Raw genomic sequence first — 14,804 nt, 5'->3', positions numbered from 1 at the left:
AGATCCCAATTGCCTGTGCTTATTTCACTGAGCCTAGGTTTCTTTTCAGAATGGCAACACACCGTCTGAGCTCTTACAAAAACAGGATTATCTGAGAGTAAACGTCTAAAGTTATGTTGTTCGCAGATATACAGACATGCATGATAACTCAAAACATGCTGTTTACTTTTATAAGTACCTGACAGGTGATTAAATGAGCAGTAAAATACTATATATTTACAGAATCCAGAATATCTTGAGGGTGTACCAATTAGAAACCACCTTGCGACATAATATGCTAACAACCCCTCAAGACAATTTAGCATCTAAACGCTGGCAAGCCACCCTAGCATTGTCGCATCAAGTTTTGCCAGCAAATATTATATGTCTCCTGTTGTGATGATTTGATACTAAAATGTAACAGTAATAATAAAACGCCTTCTAAATTGTAAATTATCATTACATTTATTGCAGTTTTTTAAATAGTTTTCTGTCCGTTCATTGTAGACTAGCTGGAGGCAGTTTTAGTAAAGTCAGAGGTGGTAACTCGGAGGAGCGTTTCCTGTAAGCAGTAATTAAAGTTGACAACTTTACCCAAGGCAGCCTCTCTGTTTACCTTGACAAATATCCCTGTCTCTTCACGCATTCTTATTGCTCTATTTTCAGTATAGTTCATTTAAATAGTCTTGCCTTCAGTGTATCACAGAATAATAAAAAAAAACTAAAAGTGAGCTTAAGAGGCTAAACATAACCAGGTACGTTGACAGGATTAGCTGCAAGCAGTGCTAATTCAACCTCTTGATGTGACACAAGAGATTCAGTGTTGCAGGACTTTAAGTGTTATTTTTCCAAACGAACACAGCAAGTTGAGTGTAATTTGGGCCGTGAGTGGTGTCATTAAACCAGTCAGACACACAGCGCATTCACGCTCCGACTCAGGTACACACAAGTGCCTCAGATATCCAACACAATTGCTCTCTTGTGTAGGAGCTCAAACGGTTTGCGCTAGTTTGCTATACAACATTGTTGATTTATTCAAAGTGTTGTGGAAACATTCAACGGTCATTTCCAAAGGTCTTATATAGAAAAGCAACATCTTGAAAAGCATTTGCGGACAGATATTGAGTGTCAAGCTAAATATCCAGTGCCTAGCGCTTTCCAATGTAAATAACTGCAGACACCAGCTAGCATTTAAGCATATTTCTTATTCATTTGCATAAACATGCCTTATAGCTAAATATAGCTCTTTTTGCACTACACCCATATCTGCACAGTTTTTGTTTTATTTAACTGGTTTGCACTCCATCTATTCTGCCATGTGCCTTATGTCACTTTATCTATCTTTTTTATTTTTCTACAATGTCCTCAGACTGGCAAGCTCTTTTTGCACTACACATATATCTGCACAGTTTTGGTTTATTTAACTGGTTTGCACTCCATCTATTCTGCCATGTGCCTTATGTCACTTTATCTTTTTTATTTTAATTTTTCTACAATGTTCTCAGACTGATAAGCTCTTTTTGCACTACAAATATATCTGCACAGTTTTGTTTTTATTTAACTGGTTTGCACTATCTGCCAAGCGCCTTATGCCACTTTATCTATTTCTTTATTTTTTTTTCTACAATGTCCTTACTTGTATAGCTATAGAGTTGTATGTACATATGTTTAAACCGTATTATCTGTATTTGAACGTGTTTAATGTTAACTGTTTACACCAAGGGTCTGAGAGTAACGCAATTTCAATTCTCTGTATGTATGTGCTGTACATGTGGAAGAATTGACAATAAAGCAGACTTGACTTGATACTTCATTCGCTACCCTAAACAAAACATTGAAAAGTTATCTAAGGACAAAATGTAAGCCATCAACAAGTATTAATGTTGTCACTTGTTCCGAATGAAGCAAAAAAAAAAAAGCTTAGCCTTTTACGCTAGTTCTGTTTTAATCTTTTGGTTCCAGTCCATAGTAAACAATTCTTTAGAGCTGATGTGGAATGGATGCCGTGAGAATCAACAACCCTTATGCGAGGCCGTGATTTGATATGAGGCACTTTATTACTGATAAAACGCCTTCCCAGGAGGCACCTCAGCATGAACCATTTATGGGCGTGCTGACTTACAGCTAAAAATACTTTGGAAAACTGCTGTTGAACGGCACAGACCCTTTCTAGGATTTAATAGAGACGGCGGGGGATATGACTAAATTGCAGTTCATACCAAGAACAATAACACATAACAATTCTAATATACATAATAATTATATTAAACCTCTACAATTAATCCAAAATGCTGCTGCAAGATTAATCTTTAATGAGCCGAAAAGGACGCACGTCACGCCTCTGTTCATCAATTTGCACTGGCTCCCAATAGCTGCTCGCATTAAATTCAAGCCATTAATGTTTGCCTCCAGAACCACCACTGGCTCTGCACCCCTTTACCTAAATTTATTACTTCAGACTTATGTGCCCTCTAGAAGCTTGTGTTCTTCAAGTGAACGACGCATTATTGTACCATCCCAAAGACGCACAAAAACACTTTCACAGACTTTTTCATTAACTGTTCCCATCTGGTGGAATGACCTGCCCAACTCAATCAGAGCAGCCGAATCCTTACCCATCTTCAAGAAACGGCTAAAAACTCATCTGTTCCATCTTTACTTCACCCTCTAACTCTAGCACTCTTTATTCTAATTTTATTTTATCTATATGTCTTTTCATTAAAAATAAATAAATAAAAATAATAATAATATTTATCTGTACTGCATTAGGTTAACTGAGACTTGTAATAGCACTTGCACGTTGTTGCTCTTTTGTTGGTTTTGATTGCTTCTTATGTCCTCATTTGTAAGTCGCTTTGGATAAAAGCGTCTGCTAAATGACTAAATAAATAAATAACTATATTAGCGTCCGCACCAATGGATGATAATGGACTGTTTATTATAAGTTTTGTTGTCTTCTACTTTAATGCTCAAACTCTTAAAAGTCGGGTGGTTTCTGATTGTCAATGTTTTTATTGTTCATCAACTGGAAAGAATCGTTTTGAAAGTGATTCCAACAATATCGTTCTTCTGTGTTGTTATCGTTATATTTGTGATATGGACTTTTTTGTGTGCGATACATCATAATTGTAGTTGTCGTCTTTGGTATGAACAGGACTTAACTCACAGTTAAGTTTATCTTTAAAAGTTTGTATGGTGCATTTGGATTTATACTGAAACTGATTTGGAGTGGAAAAACATTCTTAAACTAATTTCTAACTTTTCAGCCTGGCCAAGACATAATAAGGTGACAGAATGCTAAAAGTTTTTATCCCAACCAGCTGTGAGAGGACATTTTAAACCACATATGTTCTGATCAGTGTTGGGGGTAACGCATTATTTTTAATTTACAACAAATATCTGAGTTACTTTTTTAAATAAGTAATGCCAGTTGTTTTCCCATTTATTCACTGACAGCTCTTCTGTCCCCGTGTTGAGAGAATTCAGGAGTGAGTTGCAGAGGCACTGCCTTTAGCCTGAGCCTTATTCATTTCACTTTTGGTGTGAAAGGGGTTTTACAGTTGCCAAAAATATAACTTTTGAGTTTTTTGTTATTAAAAAACAAATAAGCAAGCCCAACCCCGGTGACAAAAAGTAATGCAAAAGTAATGTAATGCATTACTTTATATAAAAAGTAACTATCTAATGCAATTAGTATTTTTTATGGAGTAACACAATATTGTAATGGAATGTTTTTATAGTAACTTTCCCCAAAACTGGTTCTGATTGGCTGTGATTGTGTCACATCACAGGAAAGTTTTCCATGTGAAGCCTTTGAAATTGTTGGACATGGAGCGATAAATACTGTGTAAGGTTCAATTTTAGCTTTTAGCATAAGATAAAATTGTGACACTGAAAGGCTTTTGACAGTATGCTTTAATCCTTTAAACCTCCTGTTAAAATGTTTTAAGCAAGTTTTCCACACATATTCAGTGCGTTAGAATCACTTTTAAGTCTGAGTTCTGAAAAAATGTTCCAGAGCAAGGCTAACACTGCTAAAGTTAGCATTGAAATACTGTGAAATGCCCAAAATGAAACATGCAAATACAACAATATAACGCCCAGCAACAAATGAAGTTTATTTTCACACCACATTCTCGTAAGGAACCCTCCCAGCACCACATCACCTTCCAGCATCTTCAACCTCCACACCTTCTCCTCACTGCAGTTTGCTCTAATCACCCATTCTGGCATGCCGTAGCTTTAGTGCAGTGTGCGTCTGCAAACCCCCCTACAAAAGGTAGTTCTGGTAGAGCCCAGTTTTAAACAACACGCTCAGTCTCAGAGGTGTATAAACACAAGTGGTGAAGGCGCTGATGCGGGGCGGTAGAGAGAAAATGTGCCAGACAGATGCGCCCCAAAGATCTCAGACCTGTTTCAAAATGAGTTTTCTAAGTCTGTTGTCCTGGTTATGCGTAGGCTGGTTTGAGACCAGACGAAACAGCACCGTGCCAGACTTTGTTATCTCAGTGCAGCTTGAAATTTTACAGATCATAAACTAAGAGGAATTTCACGGTAAAATGCAATTGTTTATATCTGTGATAAACGTCACATTGAGCAGATTTTAAGTTTATCCAAAGAATAACACTCAAGTACCCATTCATCTAAACCAGACCAGAAGTCTGTCTTATCATTCTGCATTATCATTAATATTATTAGTCACTTTCAAACACTCACACATGTTCAATGTCATTTATGTAAATGCATGAAACTTGTACACATTACACATTATTTAGTCTTCTCTTCTGAAAAAGGAACTGAAAACTACATTTTTGTTTGTATGTTATGGAAGCCTGTTTCCACCACAGGAAAAAAAGTAAATTAAAAGGTACTTGTGACTTGACTTTATTTGTAGCAAATGTGACTTTGTTTCTCACAAACTGTGACTTATTTTAAACTTTATCTTATAAATCTCATCTCTCATAACTGAATAATTTTATTTTTCACTCAAAAGGTGCAGTCACATTAGCAAACTTTTGGTGAAATTTTACTGAGAGTGCCGAACTATCACTCACACAGAAATCACTTTCAAACCAAGCACCTTTCTGTCAACGTCAACATTCTGTTTCTGTTAACATCAGTGTAATAAATCAGTGTGACCAACTTCAACCTGTTGCGAAATCCATGTGGGGAAATCTTCGTATTGGGATTCATATTGAAGTGATTAGATTTCACCTATAAAAATTTGCCGAACAATGGTAACTGTGACCGCACCTCAAGGCAGGAACAAGCTTTGACAAGCAGAATTGACCCCTTCGCAAAACCTGCCCCCCTTAGTTACTGTTGCTACTTCTGACAAACCATGGCACTCTCACGCCACAAATATAGATCACGGAGCAAAGAGGAAACTGACAACATGCCGACAGACAAGACAAAGCAGGTTACTTTAGGTACTGTTTTTCAAGTTCAAGCCCACCGACGTCAATCTACTCTCCAGTCTGTTTTGTTTGTCGGACAAAATGGCAGATTCTGCATTATGATCGCCTGTCAATCAAAGCCAGGCGAAGGGTCAATTGCGCAAAATCAGAAGGTTGCTGTTACCGAAGCTTTTGTTGTATTCTGCTAGTCATGTGATCTCAACATGGCGGCCCCTATGAGCCACAAACCAACTTTTTGGTTTGTTTTTCTCAACATTTCAAATGTAATATTAATTTCTTTAGTTCTGAAACCTTTACACACATTATGAGCAGTACTAATAGTGATCGTAATCTGACTATCTGTGGCATTTCAGTAATAAATGTACTGTAGTTTAAGGGAAATATTAAGATTGGAGAATCTGTTATAATTATGGTATCATCGCTAATAGAATATCTTATGTCCTTTTTTTATGAAGCTAAAAAGCACTGAGCTGCAGTAACACATGAAAGAGAACCCTTATTTGGGTAAGAAGGATTTACTATCTGGCATTGTTCTCTAGTGACGGGATTTTAGAGTTATTGAGGGTAATACGGCGTGAAATGTTGTTTTTAGCACTTTAGTTAGTGAGGCACAGTCATGGAGCCATGGAGCTTTGGGAAGGTTGGTTCAATAGCTAGTCAGTCTTGATCTTCATTGGATATGGTGAGAAGGTCAACAGGGCACGTGCTACCTCTGCAGATCTCTATCTCCGCTCTTTATGTCGGGTCTGACAGACCACGGTCAGTCCCTCTATTCATCCTCTAAACAACAGTGACACTGCATTCGCCTGGTGCAGAAATATGAATGAGAGAATATATTACAAATAATTATACAAAACTTTTCAAAAGTTTTATTGTTTGGTAAAAAGAAAAAACAACAACTTAGATTCATCTTGTGTAACCGTCTTTTGGGGCTCTCGCACAATTAAATAACTAGACTTTTAAAAAAAGAAATCAAATAAACCTATGCAAATAAAGTAACGTAATATAATATTCAATATAATATGTCCTGTAGGGCTATGATATGGTAAACATTATAGATTAATATATCTCTCTCATTATTATCACACTGATCACTTCATCAGAATTTCACTTATTCATTAAATGCATCCTAGGATGGTCCTATGCAAGCTTTAAATTTGCGCATTATCAAATGAAAGAGGGAGTTGAATAATAATATATCTTGGAATGTCTCCTTCACTTAAAACAATGTCAAGAACTCCCAGACTGTTGAGAATGTGGTGATGTGTTAAGGACTGGATAGTGACTGGACCTTCTTCATTAAGATGTTATCAGGCTGTTTGAAGACATCCTGGTCCAGAAATTATAGAGAGTTGATTCTGGGTAGACACAAAATAAGTCAAGTCACCTTTATTTATATAGCGCTTTTAACAATGTAAATTGTCAACGCAACTGCACAATATCAAAAAAGGAAAATAGTGTGCCAATAATGTAAAATGAAAAGATTAAAAAAAAGATTTTCAGTTAAAGGCATTTCATTATTAACACCTATTCAGATTCACTCCAGTCTTCCATGACACCCTTAAGGTGTTATTTTGACCTCGCACACCATCGCTAAACATAGAATAAGTTTTGTTTGGGCATATGGAGCCAAAATGCATATTTCTTGAATTCCAGAGAAGACAAATGGTTCGGTCCAATCCGTGGGGACAGAGACTATTTGATATGATAGATGACCTCTTTCTACACTTGACATCTAACATGAAATGGACACATCTAAAAAGCACCAATGTCCCCATCCCCACCCTCAAACATTTGGATTAGGAAAGCATTCCCAGCCTGTCCTGAAAGTACCAAGTGAAAGTGCTAGGCTTGTTTACATGACGGCCATCCAAGTTTTTCACAAGTTATTTTCAACAGCAAAGGCCAGAAGTTTATTTAGTGCTTGATCTCAAGCCAAATAAATTCACGTTGTTAAAAAGTTCCCCTTGTAAATGACATATGAGGCTATATATGATCTTTATCATTATGATTGTTAGAAATCTAAACTGTTATATTTTTTATTAATGTTTCAAATTAGATTTGTATATTCACTTTCATTTTAGTAGTTTAGTGATTTGTGTGTTTTTGTTATTTTATTAGTTTTTTAATGTCTGTTCATTTTTATTAGTTTTAGCTTATTTACTTTTTTGGTACTTCAGCTAAATGAAAATGAGAAATGTTGCCTTAGCATCTAGCTGAAATAGATTTTTTTAACATTTGATTTTATTTCAGTTAATCTTTATTTTAAGTAATGAATATGTTTCTATCGTTTTAGTTTTAGTTAACTTTAATAACTCTGGTTTATAATAAATTAATTTATATGTATAATTTCATTCAACATTTTGCAAAACTAATAATCTCACATAAGCAAACTACATAAATGAATAATTTTGGATTCAAACCTCAGATTTTGGCAATTAAAGCCATAAATTGGCAACATTTAAATATTTTACCTTAATAGTTGTGTATCTCAATTAGAAAAGGTTAAATATTTCTTTACAATTATTATAATTTTTGAGTTGGAAGTTGTATATCCATTTGAATCTGACAGATGAATGTGCATCCTTTTTCGGCAATCCACAAATAGTCTGATCACAAATGTCTCATGATTTTAAAAGAAAAGCAGTTCAACTACAAGCCAAAAAGACCTTAAGGAGGTACAACAAATGTCAAGAGTATACTTAGAGAGCAACACATTTGGACTATAAATGCTCCAAACGTCAGTTGATAAGAGACAATGGGAAAAGCCAAGATAAGATACTCTTCAGACTAGTATCAGAAGATATCTGTCTGAGAGGACTGTGATTGCTATACAAACAAGACTTTTAGAAGACATTCTTGGATCCCTGAAGGATCATGAGAATGTGAGAACAGGCTGTTGTGTTCTGATGTAGCGTGGATGTGCAGCTAATGGAAAAGGAAGCTTTTATTGATGGGAACTTGTAAAATGCGGTAAGTTACTGTATAAGCAAAAGCCAGATGTTTGGTGTCTGAGCGCGAGGGATTGGTGGCGTATGGGAATGGGCTCAGGGCATTTAGGACGGAGGCATGGGCCAGGGCAGAAAGGTGAAGGCCCAAGAGATTTAACTTTTTCCTACACTCATAAACACATACCCCTTGAGTTCCCACTGAATTTAACATTCCAAACCAGCCAACTCACCACTAAGTTCAGTGTCAGGAAGCCTTGACTCACAGCAGTACCCATAAGCATACCAAACATCAGCACAATAAATCTAGCACGTTGCTATTAAAAACATACCTCGAAAATGACCGGCTGATTACTCTAAAAAGAAATCGCAAGGGGCTTTGCGTCTACGGCACCTTCTTTATTGGCATGGATTTTGTGAAGAACATTAACATTCATAGAACCTTTCTTTTGCATAAATGTTTTTTTATAGTGGAAAAATGTTCTTCACACTATGAAAATTTGTTCTTCTATGCCATCGCTGCAACCCCCCCCCCCCCCCCTCCTTTGGAACATTTATTTTTTAAGTGAGTAAATCTTCATAGCCACCACATTTCCTTCACCCAGCTTGAGATCTTCCATATGACTGGACTGAGTAAAGTGGGGGAGATCAGAACCAAGAGAACGTGATAGTGGTCCATGCAGCACCCCCCTCCCCAAACATTCCTTTGCCCATGCACCATCCCCAGGCTGGAGTACTGTCTTCTGGGAATACTGTGAGAATGTGAAGTCGGGTTTGTACACAGCAAGGGAGAACAAATTTGGAAAGGGGGTGTGCAAGAAACGCTCACATTCTAGAAGCAGCTTTGATGTTTTTATATTTAATATGTTTTTCACTGAGCAGAACGCATGGCTTAAAGCCAAGGTCTAACTTTAGGCCAACCATGTCACATATGAAACCAGACAGAACTTTTTTTTGTTTTGAATGTGCGTCTTGAGTGGGTCAAGGCTCTGGGAGAGTGATGACCTGTCGCCCCGAAGGGGAGGGAATAAATGGCATTTCCCATTTTACCATGAAAAACAATGTTTGATCAAAGAATGGATATGAGATGTTGTAAGTGGAAATGTTGTGGGTCTTGGCTTGCCATCAGGGGAAATGTGTTCAGGCAAAAAATACAATCTGTCACGTACTTTGGGTTATTTTGGATGCCCCATTAAAGGAATAGTTCACCCAGAAGTGAAATTCTGTCATCATTTACTCAACCTCATGACGTTCAAAACTCGAATGACATTCTTACTTTTAGATGTGGAACACAAAATACGAATTTCTGAAGAACTTGTCTTTTTTTCCATGCAGTTAAAATGAATGGGGACTGAAGTATAGGTTTCAAGCTTCGAAAAGGATGCAAAATCTTAAAAAGTATCATAAAATCAGTTCTTAAGAATCACTGAAACAGTAAGTATTAATGAATGAATCAACTGGAACACACTATTTCGGGCAATGCTAACAATAGGCTAATAATGACTTGAGAACAATATATAGATGTCAGACGCATGTATTACTTTTATGACATTCGAGTCCACATTAGTCAGAATTAAATAAAAAAAAAAGGCCAGTAAAATTCAGAAAGAAAATCAGAACAATGTGAAGTATATAATGATGAAATTACATTTTTATGATCAGTACCATAATGAACAACGACCATTAGTCATAACCCTTTCATATACAGAAATTCATATTGTCCAGGTCAACTTCATTTCCACTGACTAAACCATCAAAATGGAGTCTACTGCATGTCTATATTTCAATGCATGGCCAAACCTGGTATTTTCGCGCTCTTTCAACCTCTCTGCTTACATGTCCTGTACAACACTTCTGAATGCTCAAGTCAAGTGCCAGAGGTCATCATTATGATGACTTGTACGAGGTTAGGTCATTCTGCGTGACTTAACTCAGTAATTTCCCTCAATTATGTGGGATGCCGGGTCTAATGACATAGGAATAACACAAACATCAGAGGATGCTCGAGCACGTGCGCGCTTCATCATCACGGTCTGAAATATTAACGCGCGCGCCCTTTCCAAACAAACTCAAAATTCAGAACCCTCCAAACACAGACGACGGAACGTTCACTCGCTGCCTGGAAAAAACCCGAAGTGTTGTCGAGTTCCCGCCCAGAATGTGAGGGTAATGTTGAGGAAAGGAGCGTAATTTGGAATTTAGGATGAGAACTCGCAGGTGAATTATTTTTATGAATAATCTGACAGCATTTACAGTCAAGTCCAAAAACTTGGATATAACGTTAGTTAAAAAGCCGGATGCAAATCGTTTGGGAAAAGTGCTTCAAGGATAAACAATTCCACACGTCTGGTTGTTGAGTAGCTACATGTTGGAAGGTTTGCATCTCCTAAAACCTTTTAAAGGTTTATTTATTAACCAGTAACGATGTAGGTGCATCTCTCGAGATAAATAACTGGTAAGTCTGTTTCATCACCTATAATATTATAAAGAAAAGCTGTCTTAGTAGGCTATTCTAATTCTAACACACAGAGGTGTACTGATTTTTTATTTCGTTACCTGTACAAAATATTACCATGGTTATAATTTTCCAACAAGTCACTGTAAAACATTTTTATTTTCTTTTTTATAAGACATTAGAGACTAAAGCCAAGTCACCGAACGACTTTAAACTGGCATAACTATTAACATGTATGTTTATGTATTTTCGTGAATTAGACTGCTTTAATTCAGGGTATATCGTTGCAGTCAGAGTCCGTTGATAAAGCCTACTTATAACTTCAAAGAAAAAACAACCGATCACACCAAATGTTATACAATAGCCTAAAGCTAGTCTCAATCAAGTGGAAGTCACAATACTTTATGGTATTGTGCCTGATTTTTCATGTGTCTGCATGCCATATGTTAACTTCTGTTGTGATAAAGTTTAAATAAGTTGATCTAATAAATAAGAACACATAATTATTGCAAAATAGTCACTGATAATATTTAATATAGATAATTTTGTATTATTTTAAATATGAACTAATACATTGTAGTAATGGCATAAAAACATTATCTGAACATTTCTACACCTTCACAAGCTAAAACCACATCCATGTCTCCTTCATATTCAAAACTGTTTGTGTGAGACAATCCAGCATACGTTTACTATAAAAACATCTTGAATTAGCCTAAAACTAGCCTGCCAGACTCCCAAACTCATCTGCTGGCTGGTTTCATGTTGCTTAGACCATCTTAAACTACCTTAGACAAGAATAAACATTTTGCGTAGGTATATTAAACCACATTTCCACTATTAAACTAACTGCTATCAAGTCAGATAATATTTTCTTTGGTCTGTTTTTGTTTCTATTTGTTATCAGGAATCATAATGTGTGAAGTGGTGAAGTGAGTCCTTTCCCAAATTTCTCACTGGAAGGTACTCATAGACGCCATCTGCTGTTCAAAAGTGCTCGTGGAGACTGTGGAAAATGGATGACGAGCTTGAACCTGGAATGAATGTTATTATAGTTAGTCATTACAACCACTCCGGCAAGTGGGGAAGGCCAAACAGCACCGGTACGTACAAGCCAGCCTTCCTCATTTGCTTCTGCGCTCTGATCGTGTTGGAGAACATCACTGTACTACTGGCAATATGGCGCAACATGCGTTTTCACAGCCGCATGTACTTTCTCATCGGCAATCTGGCACTTTCGGACTTGTTAGCTGGAGTGGCATACGTGGTTAACATCTTCACCTCTGGTCGCAATACTTTTTTCCTCAGTCCTGGCCAGTGGCTGCTGCGAGAGGGGAGCATGTTTGTGGCACTTAGTGCTTCGACCTTCAGCTTGCTTGCTATTGGGATTGAGCGCCATATGACGATGGTTCGTCTACGGCCGTGTGAGACCGCAGGAAGAGGGAGATTGCTAGCTCTCCTGGGAGCCTGCTGGGCTGTTTCGGTCCTGCTGAGCGCCTTGCCTAGTCTCGGCTGGAACTGTTTGGACCGAGTCCACACTTGCTCCACTGTCCTACCACTGTACGACAAAAGCTACATAGCCTTCTGCATCAGCGTCTTCACAGCCCTTCTAGCAGCAATTGTGGTGCTATACGTGCGCATCTACCTGCTAGTGACTTCCAGCGGGCGTAGAGTGAGTTCCCGGCCATCGGACCGCTCGCTCGCACTTCTGCGCACGGTAGTGATAGTACTGGGAGTTTTTGTGGCCTGTTGGGCTCCCCTTTTTCTGCTATTGCTGCTGGATGTGGGATGCAGTCCAGAGCGGTGCCCAGTTCTCTATAAGGTGGACTGGTTCATCGCTCTGGCCGTGCTCAACTCCGCCCTCAACCCGCTCATCTACACGTTTTCCAGCCGTGAGATGCGGGCTGCCTTCATCCGCGTGCTGTGTTGCTGTTGTTGTCCAGCGCAGCTGGACTCTATACCCATGGTGGCAGGGGCGGCACTCCCGGGAACAGTCATTCCCACTGCAGAGAACAGCTAATCAAGAATGGCTGGGGCAGCAAGTGGTGCAGCTAAGTCCTCCCTGATGCGAGGTAAAATTCCCACCCCATCAAACTCCCACCATCAGCATGGGGACATGTTGTCACCGGCTGTCACGCACCCCTCGGGGCCAAGTAACCTACTGTCTGCGGTGCTGGTTAATGCTGGGGCGCTTCCTTCTTTGGGGAAGTTTTGAAAAAGATATTAAGGGAATCAGCACAAAAGAGCGGGATTTTGTCATTTCCCAAGATGTTTGGCGACGGTTCCTTGCCATTATAGACTGTTCTTCAGCTCTCTGAGGACTGCAAACTTGGATTTACTTTTGTACAAAAGGCATCCATTGACTATGAGATTTCAAAGAGCAACAAACTCAAAGTGAGATTGAACAAACGCTGACCAAAGGATACACAAACTGAATTTACTTCTACATGTATTAATATTTATGAAACTGAGCATGTGCTGTGAGCACATAACATAGAGCCACTACAGAATGTAATCACTCGAAAAGCTTAGGTGTGCAATCTTTATCAAAATAATCCAATTTTCATGAAGGAAAACACCTTAACATTATTATACGCATTATTATAGCACTCTGTGTGTATGACTGACCTTTAACATTTTCCCACAGTTTATTACTAGACAAAAACATTTTGAATAGTTTGCTATTCTTACCTATTACACAAGCTAGCTTTAATACACATTAACAAATGGAGTGTTTTTAAAAAGACTGTGGATGTTTATGGTTAATTTTCTGTGGATCGGTTTACATGGCAGAATGTAAAATGAGGTTGTTGCATTGTGAATGTGTTGAAATTTTGATTGTTCTGCTCAATAGTACTTGCTAACTGACATAAAACTGCCATAAAATTTAAAGTGTGACTATAATATATTAGTGTGAAGAAAAACAGGCATATTATGTTGAGGTTGCCTTGTCTGTGCTGCTTTTATTTGCATGTAACCACTAGAGGGAGCTGTGGCATCACCTTGAAATCGATTGCACCACAAAGCAACACCACAACACATTTAGTCTATGAATGCAGTCCGAACACTATTTAGTCACTTGGTAGATGCATCATAGTAGCCTTGTAATAAATGGTTTTGCCTGTAAAAAAAAAAAATCATGATAAATTGTGCTGATCTTTGAGCCATACTGCAGTAAATACTAACCAGAGCTGTGCATACACGTGCTAGTTTAGATCATAAAGGTATTATCGGATATTAAGTTCAGTTGACAGCATTGGTTGAATGAATTTCGACTTAGTTTTGAGCACATCTGGGTTACAATAAGGCATCCCTGATAACACGCGTACATCACAGAGACGTCTATTTGATATCTGCAAAACATTTTTTTTTCTCATCTGCAATACGTCTATACGTCTCCTATCAGATGTCAAATAGATGTCTATTAGATGTCTTTAAGATGCTTTTGGTTTAGAATGTAAAACTGACATCTTACAGACGTCTGTCAGATGTTTGTACACAGCTGATGCTTTCCAGATCAAGACATCTTTAACAGACATCTTGCAGGTGTACGTGTGCTATCCAGAATTTAAAATGGGAAAATTAACTGGACTAATTTTTATAGTACAACCACAGGACATAAACAAGATGCATGTTAACGTGATTTGAGTGTGGAAATTGTTTTCCTGGTAATCAACATCATGCCACAAATGCTGTTCAATGAGCTCTACTACTTCTACCAATTAGTTACTGGTTAGTCATATTTTAATCAGTTAGATAAAAGACATGGATTGCTTATTCATACTCTTTCTTGCATTGTTTGAAAAAGAAAAAAAAAGAGGTTCAACATGAGTTGAGAACATTGCGAGAACAAGTGACATTTTGTTTAAGAATAGTTTTTATAGCATTTGACAAGTGTGACATTTCAAGTAATTTACCATCCTAAGCTGTAGATGTGCTCTCTCTCTCCATCACAGTGATCTTTGCAGTCAGGTTGAGGGAAAAAATAGAATGTTAAACAAATCA

At 37.8% G+C, this 14,804-nt stretch overlaps 1 protein-coding gene across 1 annotated transcript; it reads left to right on the top strand.

Annotated features, from left to right (window-relative positions):
• The first annotated feature begins 10,409 nt into the window (after nucleotides 1–10,409).
• On the top strand, nucleotides 10,410–14,601 carry LOC306867165 (sphingosine 1-phosphate receptor 3-like). The gene is made up of 2 exons (XM_079412733.1): nucleotides 10,410–10,799; nucleotides 11,707–14,601. Exon 2 carries the CDS (start codon nucleotides 11,815–11,817, stop codon nucleotides 12,817–12,819), a length of 1,005 nt encoding a protein of 334 aa, XP_079268859.1. The 5' UTR covers nucleotides 10,410–10,799; nucleotides 11,707–11,814; the 3' UTR covers nucleotides 12,820–14,601.
• Nucleotides 14,602–14,804: the final 203 nt, after the last annotated feature.

Source organism: Barbus barbus (genome assembly GCF_936440315.1).
Source record: "Barbus barbus genome assembly, chromosome: 49".
Classification (NCBI taxonomy): Eukaryota; Metazoa; Chordata; class Actinopteri; order Cypriniformes; family Cyprinidae; genus Barbus; species Barbus barbus.
The sequence above is the reverse complement of the archived record's forward strand: the minus strand, read 5'-3'. Positions and strand labels throughout refer to the sequence as shown.